The sequence below is a fragment of the Danio aesculapii genome, chromosome 4, assembly GCF_903798145.1.
Source record: "Danio aesculapii chromosome 4, fDanAes4.1, whole genome shotgun sequence".
NCBI classification, from domain to species: Eukaryota; Metazoa; Chordata; class Actinopteri; order Cypriniformes; family Danionidae; genus Danio; species Danio aesculapii.
In genome coordinates this window covers 47,517,239-47,529,519 of record NC_079438.1, presented here as the reverse complement: position 1 = coordinate 47,529,519, position 12,281 = coordinate 47,517,239, and the positions used below count along the sequence as shown (strand labels likewise).

The 12,281-nt window shown below is 35.2% G+C and overlaps 1 protein-coding gene across 1 annotated transcript in view; it reads left to right on the top strand.

The window, feature by feature from the left end:
• The window catches only part of mkln1 (muskelin 1, intracellular mediator containing kelch motifs), a 29,085-nt gene extending 17,300 nt beyond the window's left edge, over positions 1–11,785 (top strand). The window contains exons 12-18 of the mRNA XM_056455869.1: positions 1,066–1,195; positions 5,187–5,334; positions 6,378–6,492; positions 8,005–8,144; positions 8,555–8,657; positions 9,790–9,844; positions 9,930–11,785. Of these exons, the coding sequence (XP_056311844.1) occupies positions 1,066–1,195; positions 5,187–5,334; positions 6,378–6,492; positions 8,005–8,144; positions 8,555–8,657; positions 9,790–9,844; positions 9,930–10,051 (813 nt within the window). The 3' untranslated portion in view covers positions 10,052–11,785. The remainder of the gene's footprint in view (positions 1–1,065; positions 1,196–5,186; positions 5,335–6,377; positions 6,493–8,004; positions 8,145–8,554; positions 8,658–9,789; positions 9,845–9,929) is intronic.
• The last annotated feature ends 496 nt before the right edge of the window (positions 11,786–12,281 follow it).

The window sequence follows — 12,281 nt, the reverse complement described above, 5'->3', positions numbered from 1 at the left end:
CAGTTCTCACTATTAACTTTGCTTATTAGCATGCATGCTATTGAGATATTAGCTGCTTAACAGTACTTATAAACACATGTTCTGTATGATCTTATTCTACATCCCTAATCCAAGCCAATACCTAAACTACCTTAATAATTATTACAGGCTGTCCGTGCGGTCTTAAAGTATTAAAAGTTGATAAATCAATTATGAGAAAATTAAGGCCATTAAAAAGTCTTAATCCCGTATTTACGAGGTTTGTTCAAGCGTTGTTCAAAGTGGGTGACTCCGAAAAAGCATAAATATATTTATTTTCCTCCTAATATTAACAACGGCGTGCCAAGGTCCTCCGTCTGGGTGATGTCAAGTAATTTGCGAGAAACGCAGGAAGGTGATGTGACGCTCTACGCATGTAGCAAAACTATAGAGTGAAACAGATGGTTGGTTGGAGAAAGATGAATTGTCACTGAAAACAACCGCGTAATTTATTCTTTCAAGCTTTGTTTCCTCCGAGCTTATCTGAGTTCTGTTGCACGGTTGTGCTCCATTGATTTATTTAACTACAACTGTTTTTTTTAAGTTAAAGGTTTGATACGGATTAAAAGTTGAAGTGGTGATGAGGTCTTAAAATATTCTCAGAAGGTCTTTAAAAAAAAATCTTAAAAAGGTATTGAAATTACCTTTAGGATTCCTGCATATACCCTGTATTAATAAGGAGCAAATCAATAGTTTATTGAAGCAAAAGTCAAAATAGTTTGCTAAGAGCGAGAACTGAACCTTAAAATAAAGTGTGACTAAAAATTATTTAACAAAGTATATCACAGAAGAACAAAATACTGCAGTGTCAGATTTTTCCAATATCATGCAACCCTAATGTGTATTTAAATATAAAAACAGAAAAGAAATTTGGAATTATCTTGACATCCTTCATGTGCAGTATTTCAAGAAAATCTTTCTTTTAAAAAATGATTTCATAAGTTATGATTATTGTGATGCATTTTATTGATTAATTCTTTTCATTAAAGTTTAAAATTTATAAGTGTTTTTTTTTTTTTGATTATTGTTCTTCATTTTCTCTTACAGAGAAATCGTTGCCTGTATGTTTTTGGAGGTCAGAGGTCCAAAACGTACTTGAATGATTTCTTCAGTTACGATGTTGACGGTGACCATGTGGAGATCATCTCAGATGGCACCAAGAAGGACTCTGGCATGGGTATGTTATCATCAAACTCTATATTTGTTTTAAATAAAATAAGCTGGGATTTTTAAATCTAAACATTTGAAATCTATACTACGCTTGTACTGTAACAATAACACATACAAAGCTGTGTCCTGACAAGAAGCTCCTTAAAAAGCGAGCGGAGGAATCTTAAGCATGAAGGTGACATCATGTTCAAAAATAGAGTTGAATCAGGTGGGGATTATGTCACCGCTATGGCCTGTTACGCGCAGCTGAGGGCGAGCATGTGATCTGTTGCCATCCTGCTGTTCAACCGCTAAATCAGCTTGACATCATCTGTCTTCCTGATATTGATATGCGCAGATCTGCTGGTCGGGTTGATGGTGAGGAACGTGTTTTTAGGGGATTGCGATGATGATTGGTGAATATTGCAGGAAGATGAGCTTTTTGAAGTTACAACATTGTGCTCTGCAAAAACTCTTTCTGACACTCATCAAGATATTGTTCTCATTACGTTTGAATATTTAAAGCCTTTTCCGGGAAGCCAGGAATATGCAGCCCTAGATGAGTCTTTCTTAGTTATGTAAAGGTTTAGAGAATATGTCTGTGGATTTTGACATGTCTTTCAAACACTGTGCTTTATTGTGCATAAACAGATAATCAGATTTTCAATGATTATTGCTATATTATTATTATTATTATTATTATTATTATTATTATTATTATTATTATTATTATTATTATTATTATTATTATTATTATTAAATTTAAATTCATGATTTAAAAAAAAAAACTCAGTTTGAATAATGATCACATGAAAACGTCACTTGTTTTACTACTAGATGAATCGGCATGTTACATAGTTACATTTTTAATGGTTGCTTGTCACTTTGAATAAAAATGCAATGGATACACGTTATTATATGTTTTATTCATGATTTATTGTACCCATTTTGATTATTACATAGACGTCAGTGTTTTATATTTGAACTATAAACCAATTTTAGCAAGTCTGTGATGAATTCAATGATTTTAGCACAGAAACAACAAAATTGAGTGTTTGAAAAGACTAAAGATTGGATTCGAAACTAAGATTGAAACTATGCATGACAAATCATGGTCTTTTAGCAATAAGTGTGCATTTGATACACATGATCAGTAGTTGAAGATGGTTTCTATGTGGTTACTAGAGTGATCTTGTTGGTTACTTGCTAACCAAGCAAGAGCCTCACAAAACTTCTAAGTTAGAAGACAAGACGATGCTTAAATCAAGATGTAAAATTAGAATTTATTTTTAATATAATTAAGTGTAACTAAATTAAATAATAAAACCCTAATATTTTAATTGCATTCATTTCTCCTTCGAAAACGGCTGTTTTTTAATTGAAGAACGTTTATTTCTTACTCACAAAAATTAATATATGATGAAATAGTTAAACTTTTAAAAAGCAACACTTTTTTATTTTTAATCATTAATGATGCCTGAAATAAATAAATGTAAAACTGCTAAGATATTTAAAACTGAAATTAAACAAATAATTATGAATATAAATCTATTTATATTTATTTTTTTAAATAAAATAAACATGCTGTCGCAAATTTACTACAATAAAAAAATTCTAAAACTAAATTAAATACTATGATATTATAAACAATAATAACAAGTTGAAAAAACAAACCAGGTGTTGTCAGCATCTGCCCTCTTTTGGCACACAGCAGCATTTAACAATTCCAGTCTGCTGATGTTCTGAGAACTTCGATTGACTTCTTGAGAACTCAATTCTTAGAAAATACTTCATGCCCACGCACTTGTGGTAATTTAAATAACCTAACACACACTCGCTCCATAACCACGTCAACTACACACATGCAAATAACACTCACAAAAACTCAATGACGGTTTACTACAAAACAGACTTTGTGAAATGTTTCTGCTCATAACAGGGAAGAATTCGTGAGCACCCACATAATATTCCCTTCATACCATTTTGAAAATAGACGTGATCAGGTTGTACATACAAATTGGTCACTCAAGACCTACACACATATTTATTTAAAGGGGATGAAAAACCTGTTGTGACTTAATATTTTGACGATAAAACAAATTTTAATACAGTGTCTATTTTTGAATGACATTAGAGAACATTTATATTCAGGAAATATTTTACAGGAAATGTTTAAAAGGTGTCTTCTGGACGAATATTTAATATTATTCAAACTACATGATTGACTATTTTTGGTTTTGTTGTTATTTGTATGTTAGTTGTACAATTAATGTTTATCAGGAACCAATATAATTGCATGTTATATATTATATTGGATATAATTACTATAGGTTTTGCTATGAATCTAGCCAATGCTGCTCATATGGCATTAAAACATATATAAATGAATAATATCCCCTTCCCATTTCTCTATAATCAGGAATGACTGCAGGATATTATGTCAAAACAGACAAGAGCAACCCAGAAGGTGAAATAGTGTGAAGCCTGAGAGAGACTGTGCAGACACAGGCCTGTGACACACTTCCTGTTCTCATAAACCGATTGTGTAAAATCTCAATGGGCGACTTTGACGCAATCAGAGAGTATAAAAAGAGCTCTGTGTTCTCTCTGTTATCACGTTAGAGAAGGAGAGAGATGTGTGTTGGGCTGACAGAAAGAGAACGAAAAAGACCAAAATAAGACTGAACAGAACAAGCATTAGCAGGAAGGAAACACTGAGCCCAAACAATATACATACAGGCGGACATTAAAGGAATAAAGCTCCCAAAAATAAAAACCATGAAGATTTAAACAAGGATAATGCTTTGAGCAAAGAAGCAAAAGTGGAATTACTGGCTCTGGAAAAACAAACAAGATATCCAAATTGGTCTGATGAGACTATGTCCGGTTAAGTTCTTCACGAGTAGTTGAGCGAAATTTGTAATGAAAGTGCGCATTAACAGGAAGCTGTGGCCATTTCTTTTTCCTATTGTGACTGTAAAGTCTTGATCAGATACACGGCCGGCCGAAAGTGCGATATGCACATCAATATAGCAGCATTTTATTTCTGACATCTGTATAACAATAATTATTAGTTTTACAGTACTGTGACAGTTGGGGTTAGGGTTGGGGTGGGGGTAGGCGTTAATATGTACAATTTATTGGGTAGTTTAATAGAAAACCTAAATAATACTCTGTACAATTGCTATTTTTACATTACTGTAATGGTTGAGTTTAGGGTTGGGGTGGGGGTAGACGTTACTAAAATACAATAAATGGGAAATTTAAGAAGTCATATAAATAATTCTAGTTAATTTATGGCCATAAACATATCCCATCTAGCAACAACCTATTGTGATGCAGTTCTTTGAGAAACAGAATATTAAGTGAGAAGACAGTGGGCGTGGCTTGTTTTTTTCTACTGCGAGCTGATTGGATGTAGGCAATTCATTCTGTAAGATAGGGAAAAGTGTTTCAGGAGGGTTATTACAACCTTTCTGTTTGAATTGTTCACCACAAAACTAGCAACGTGAGTTAGCACAATCTATATGGTTAGTTTTTTATGCACATTTTCAAAATGTATGGGCATCTTGCCGTTTCCACATATACAAAATGCGCATAAAAATAAGGTGGATGGCAACACAGCTAATTAAAAGTAAATGTAATAAATCAAAAATGTTACTTGCAAAGTCATGTTATTTATAGATAACAAAGAAAATATAAAGTGGTAGCACTGTTATTAGTCATCCTCAGTATTTTCATAGTATTTTATTACATCACAAAAAAAGCTTTATAAGCATTATTTAATGACCATATTCAAATGAGGACATTAAAAACAATGCAACATCTAACTCCATGTCATTTTTTAAACTGTACATTTTGTGTATTCACTCAGACTTGCTAGGTAGGACAAAAAAAACCTCTCAATTCGGCTGAAAACATCCATAAAATAGTGGTGATTTACTTGTTATTTATAAATGATTACACCTAGCCGCTTTCAACGATTTATACCTAGTCCTGATGACATGTTTGTGTTGCAGTACCAATGACGGGCTTCACTCAGCGTGCCACTATTGACCCAGAGCTCAACGAGATTCACGTCCTGTCGGGACTCAGCAAAGACAAAGACAAACGTGAGGAGAACGTGCGCAACTCCTTCTGGATCTACGACATCGCACGCAACAACTGGTGCGTGAGTTTTGCGGACACACTGTTCATATGCATAACAGTGCGCACTGAATACTAATGAGTGCAGTAGAGCTGTTGTTTATATGTGCTGGCCAGAGGACAAGCCTGCATCCTTAATCCATGACATGCCTTCAGGCGGCTAATTCCTGAGGTTTCAGATTGCCGTACACTGCAGGGAAGAAGAACAATCGTCAGTCGGGGTTTTTCAGAAAACATCTTTTCTTCTGAACTGTATGTTCTCATTTCGGTGGACTGGATGATGCAATGAATGTGTTCTAGATGTTTTCATCTTGCACATGCTTTCACATTCAGTGGCTTCACTATTAATAGAACTCTAGATAAATAAGAGTTCACTCACAATTTACTTGTTTCAACCCTTTATGAGTTTCTTTTTTCTGTTAAACACAAAAGAAGATATTCTAAAAAATAATGAAGATCTGTAACCATCGGCTTAATATTTGTTTTTTATGCTATGGAAGTCAATGGTTACAGGTTTTCAGCTTTCTTTAAAATACCTTCTTTAGGGTTTAAAACTCATAAAGGATTAAAACCACAGTAGGGAGAGTAAATAATGACTAAATATAAATTTTTCAGTGAACTATCCCTCAAATATTTTACACAAAAGCTCAAAAAATCTACATTTTTCAATTTTTTTTGCTGATATTTACAGCATGTGCCAACATTTGTGGAGTAATTTGTATAATAATAAACAAAGCCTCAGTAAAAAGATTTCACAGGCATGTCTGACCTTCAGAAAGGAGTCAGTGGTTCTTCAACAGGAACAGAATGTTCTCTTCTTGCTTATGTGTGCGTGTATTAAATGTGTTTTTCACTTAAACGGGGGAGAGAAACCTTTTGTTCTGTACACTAATTGAAGCAGTTGGCTTCTAGAAAAATCAGTCAGTCTTTCTCCTGGATCTGCTGCTGTTTTCTGTCACTTTTTGTTTATTTGACTCTATTTGGGTGGGTGCGTGTGTGTGTACACTTTGCTGGGACGGTATGCACAGTTTAGTGTGAAAGACTAACTATGTGTTTGTTTACAGGTCCTGTGTTTATAAGAACGACCAGGCGGTGAAGGAAAACCCCACTAAGGCCCTTCAGGAAGAGGAACCTTGTCCTCGGTTTGCTCATCAGCTTGTCTATGATGAACTGCACAAGGTAATGTTGATGATGGTTTTAATCTAACCCCAAGTTGTTCTGTTTCAATCTCAGCTCCTCTCAAGCAGGGTTATTGTAGTTTAGTGCTTTTTAACCACGTTCCTGGAGCCCAAAAACACTGCATGATCTGCATGTCTTCTTAATCAAACACACCTGATTCAAGTCATCAGCTCGTCAGCAGAGACTCCAGGACGTCAAATGATTGTGTGAGACAAATAAGACAGGCATGAAATTTACAGTCATTTTTGTCATCTGAAGTTAACTTCGCTGGAAAAAATGTACATAAAAAAGTAAGGTAAAGTAAAACTTTAGTACTTTAGTTTGAGTATCAACTCTCAGTATTAACTAATGGCGTGTTATCTGCTTATTATTAACATATTGACTGTTTATTAGTACTTATAAAGTTCAGCATGATCTTATTCTAGATTCCTAATCATGCCTAATGCCTAACTATTAATGAGTAGGGTATATTTCTTTCCATACCGATAAAATGCCGCTTAATTAGATTTTTTTTATCATATTTATATGGTTTCTTTTACAGCATCGAGGCTGTAATGTGATTAAAATATAATCAGTTAAATAGACCTAAGCATTCTATTAGTTGTTCAAGCATAAAACAAGATGAAAAGCTGTTTACACACATGTGCCCTTCAGGATCAGCAGGCGACCGCAGAAACTCCATTGAAAATACTGTGGTAAAATTAATTTTCATATTTAAAGACATGGTGCAGGAAAAATTGTAGTTAATGCAGTGCTTCTTGTACATTCTGAGACCCACTTTATATCGCATATCAATCAGGAAACAGAAAACAGACCTTAAACGTGACATACAGTTCACCGGAAGCCCAGTTACATTCAGAATAGATTTTAAAGTATTATTACTTGTCTATAAACCACTAAATGGCCTAGGACCTCAAGACATTACAGATATGCTCACTGAATACAAACCTAACAGATCACTCTGATTATTAGGATCAAGTAAAGTAGAAATTTCAAGAGTTCAGTCAAAGCAGGGTGAATCGGCCTTCAGCTACTGCACTCCCGCTGCTGGAATCAGCTACCAGAAATGATCAGATGTGCTCCAACATTAGGCACATTCAACACATCTGTTTAGCTGTGCCTTTAATGAATGAGTACTGTGCCACGTCCGACAGATGACGTGATTATGTATTTCTTTTCTTTTTCATTCATTTAAAACATCTTTTTCCACATTTTAATCTGTTTTTAACAATATTTATTTCTTTTAATTGTTTTTATTTTCTTTTTTCTTTAATTTGTTTATGTAAAGCCCTTTGAATTATCATTGTGTATGAAATGTGGTCCATAAATAAACTTGCCCTGCCTTACTCTCGATCCAATCAGAAGGAATGCTCTGCGAGATTTTTGCAGAGATGACAAAATCAAAATTTCATTTCTATTTGAAAGCTTGACCTGATAAAACACTTGTTTCCTTAATTCTTCCACTGAATAATCAATGCGTTTGATTAAGATGATCTCATACTCGCGTTGCAGGTGCATTACCTGTTCGGTGGAAACCCAGGAAAGTCCAGCTCTCCCAAAATGCGACTGGATGATTTCTGGTCCCTAAAGCTCTGCCGCCCTTCCAAAGAATACCTACTGCGACACTGCAAATACCTCATTCGCAAATACAGGTACGCACTTTAACATGGTACATTTCACCTGACCACACAGCTCCTGAATACACAATTATGTGGCCTGGTCTGACTCCAAAGAAAACCTTTCAGAGATGCTTTGTTTCCAAACAGAGCTAGGAAAATGTTTGATAGTTTTGTTGAATGTTAAAAGGGAGTTTATGAACTCGCTCTGATCCGTGCGCTCTGGATGTAAACCAGCTGTATTGTTATGTAATTGCAGTGTCATGCAGCACTGCAGTTAGTGATTAAATTACACTAGTAGTTTTCCATCAGCGCACATCATTTCTGCTCTTCTGCTGCTCTCTGGTGGACACTTTTGAAAAAGCATTATTCTTTCCTGATTCATTTCTCATTTAAGAACTCGTATATGATGGTGTTTACTGTGTATTCTGCTTGTGTGTTTGCAGGTTTGAGGAAAAGGCTCAGACCGAGCCCTTAAATGCACTTAAATATCTACAGAATGATCTGTCCCTCACTGTGGACCACACTGATCCTGATGAGACGAAAGAGGTCAGGATCTACCATGATAAGCTGTATTACTTTTATTAAGCATGTGTAATATAACAAACCTTAATCTTCGCTTTACTGAGTTGGCATGTGTATTTACATTCATTCATAGTGATCGTGTAAATGCTTTAGCCTGATTTGGGTATCAATCAGCTACATAATGGCATTTTACTCGAGTAATATTTACAGTTATTTTAATTGTATAATTGTATTATTATTATTATTAGTAGTAGTAGTAGTAGTAGTAGTAGTAACAATTTTTGTTGCTATTAACAACTGTGAAATGACAAAACCTTCTTGTTATTGTCATTTTCTGTGATTTAAAACAGGTTTTTTTTTTCAAGCCTAATCATTTGAGCCATTATTTTGAAGCTTGTGTGGATTACTGTGAACTGCTTATCATGAGCTGCTCTTGTCAAAAGTCATGCTTCAGGTCACATCTAAATTATGTAATTACAATGCAGCCTTTGTGATTTGATAACTGTGCCAAACCATATTGCATTCTTAATCATTGTTTTTGGTTCAATACAAGACGTGGGCCATAAGATTTATTTTCATGGTGTGCACCTTAAAGGGTTTATAGAAAAAAAAAAGGAAAAAAAGGAGTTTATTTTTAAAGCACATTTATACAACCAGGGTTGCCCAATGTGCTGTACAAACAAATAAATGGAAAGATAACAGGACAAACTCTATTTGTAATTACAAATTAATCACTACAAAAAACACCACAAGCTAAAATATTATAAAACTCTGCTTGATTAAAAGCAAGCAATAATTAATTACGTTTTTGCCAGGGCTCTTCTCCTTCATATATTTGTCAACTCAAATTTTATACTTTCATTAAAGGGTTAGTTCACCCCCAAATAAATATTTGTTTACAAGTAACTCCCCCTCAAGTGGTTTCAAACCTGTTGAACTCAAAAAGATATTTTGAAGAATGTTGAAAAAGGGTAACTTAAATTTCCATATGGAAACATTCTTTAAAATATCTTCTTTTGTGTTCAGCAGTGGAAAAAACTTAAACAGGTGACAAGGATGAATTTAAATTTTTGGGTGAACTATCCCTTTAAGGCTGACTGAAATTGTAGCACTCCCAGTGTCATAAATGAGCTTTTCTGTGTTTTGTTTCCTGCAGTTCCAGCTCTTGCCCTCCGCTCTGTTCAAATCCAGTTCAGACTTCATTCCTCTAGGTAAGCAGCACTTTGTTTCGATTTCTTTAAACGACATCAGTAGTGTCCTACAAACCTGATTGGTTGTTTGTTCTCTTGATGACAGGCTTTTCAGATGTGGATCAGACGTACGCCCAGCGCACACAGCTGTTCGACACGCTCGTCAATTTCTTCCCCGACAACATGACCCCGCCCAAGGGTAACCTTGTTGACCTCATCACCCTGTAGCCACGCCCACACACACTAAACCTCTCAGACTCCTCCCACTCAAAAACAGAAGTTATTTTTCTACATTTTCCCACCCGAGGTGAGCCGTGCCCACCTTACCTGTGTTTCAGATGTAAAGTCACTTAAACGACTTATTCAGAAATATAATTTCTGCTCTGGATATCCAGGGTTGCATTTTGTTTTATTTTTTATATATATATATAATTTTTTTTATTTTAAGAATTAGGTTTAAATTTAAACGCCAAGTACTTTTATCACATTCAATTTCCTCTCATCCAAGTTGAAATGTAGGTGAGTTTTGGTTTTGTTTTGTTTTAAAGCGAACTGTTTACATCCTGAAGAGTTGGATTTGATTTACGCACTGTGTGTTTAACATGGGTTTCCTTTCTGCCTTGCTCTTTTAAATCACTTTTTTAGTGACATAAACCTGTGTTTGAGGTCGAAGGCAAAAACCACAGCGCCCTCTAGAGTAAAACCTATCACATTTTCAGATAAAATGATCCAGTCTCTCTTTTGAATACTGGCTTCCATCTAAACCCGCTGCTGCTATTAGATGCTGCCGTGACATTAGCGCTTTCTCTTTAATAGTGAACAAACATCACATTACATCCTTCTAAGTTCATCCACCACAAGCAATGAGATGTTACACATACATCAGAAATGATTTCCACTGTGTGTGTGTGTGTGTGTGTGTGTGTGTGTGTGTGTAGCACATGGCCATTTACGGCGACACTAAAGATCCTTACACTCATATCCATTAGCATATGGATTTGCTGCAATTAGATAAACCGAAGACATGGATTGACTGATTGTGTACATTACTATTTACTAAATGTTTGGTGTATACAAGTATTGGTACAAACTCTCAAAGGAGCCTTACATGGGACCACTGAAGACAGCAGAGACCCCTCATTATTTATTACTATTAATATATATTGTTTTTCGTGGACGACTTGAGCCCTGAATGTCACCTCTTATGTCATAGAGATGTTTATATGAGCTTCCGGATTCCCATCCTGGACAGATGAATGTGCACTGGATGAAAGTCTTCCGTGTAGTTAAACGCGAGTGTGCGTGCGATGTTAGTTTACTGTCGTTTGGCTTCATGTTGCACGAGTTTAAACGAGTTTTTCGTAATCGGATCGCTGTAGCGTTCCGAAACCAAAGGCTCAAGAATCATGGGATAGTAACATTACGCTTCATCCGGCTCATTTTGTCTTCTCCAGTGTCACATATCAGTATTAGCTGTGATATTTGGCTTGGTGCAGATACACTTGCATTGCCCTGTTTTTTTTATAAATGATTCAGCACTTTTGATTTCTCTCCTGGTGCAGTTTGGGTGTTTCTGATTTTTCAATCCAGGCCTTTTTTTTTTTGCCTTTTGTAGCTGTCGTCGTCTTTGTGCCAGGAGGAAAGTTTAAAATATGTTTTTAAAAAAATCTAATGAAATCAAGGAGGATCACGCAAGAGAATCCACACACAACCAGAGACTTTTGATGTCGCACTCAATGCCAAATTTTGTTTTATTTTGTTTTATTTTTCGTTTGGTGTACATTTCTGCAGTGTCAGAGATGAAGTGACTTTCTGGAAACGGTCATCTCGGTGAGCGACGGCGCTTTGAGATGTCGGCACTACACTGTGGCTCTCATGAATGTGTAGAACCTATTAAAAACTGCATTGTATGTAATGTACATAAAGAATAAAGATTGTATTTTGTTCAGGTTTTCGTAAAAATTGGTCTTTGTGTTCCTTTAACGTGCGCTGTTAAGCGTCGACTCTGAGGTTTTGAGGTTTTTATTTTGAGCGTCGATTTTGAGGTTTTATTTATATTTGTGATGTTTTGAAAAGTATAGGTTTATATTTAACTTTTTAATCTAAAATGTCGTGCAAAAAAAATAATAATAATGAAGACTTTCACATGCGACTATGTCGTCCACACGGGATAAATATCGCGAGCACATGACATAAGTATTGTGTGCGGACCACATGGTATTACATGCACACTATATAGACATGCATATAGCGTGCCTTCGACATCGATATATCGCATGCATTTGACATAGACATACCTATCGCATTAAGGGCTTTGTATCTTCGCACTTAATCCTTTTTGTACCATTTTACATTCATTTTTTTTTTCAGGTTGAAAGAGGGGAAAAAATCTAACATTTTCAAGAATAAATGTGTTCTACAGCTATACTATACTTTAATATGCATCATGTAATATTTT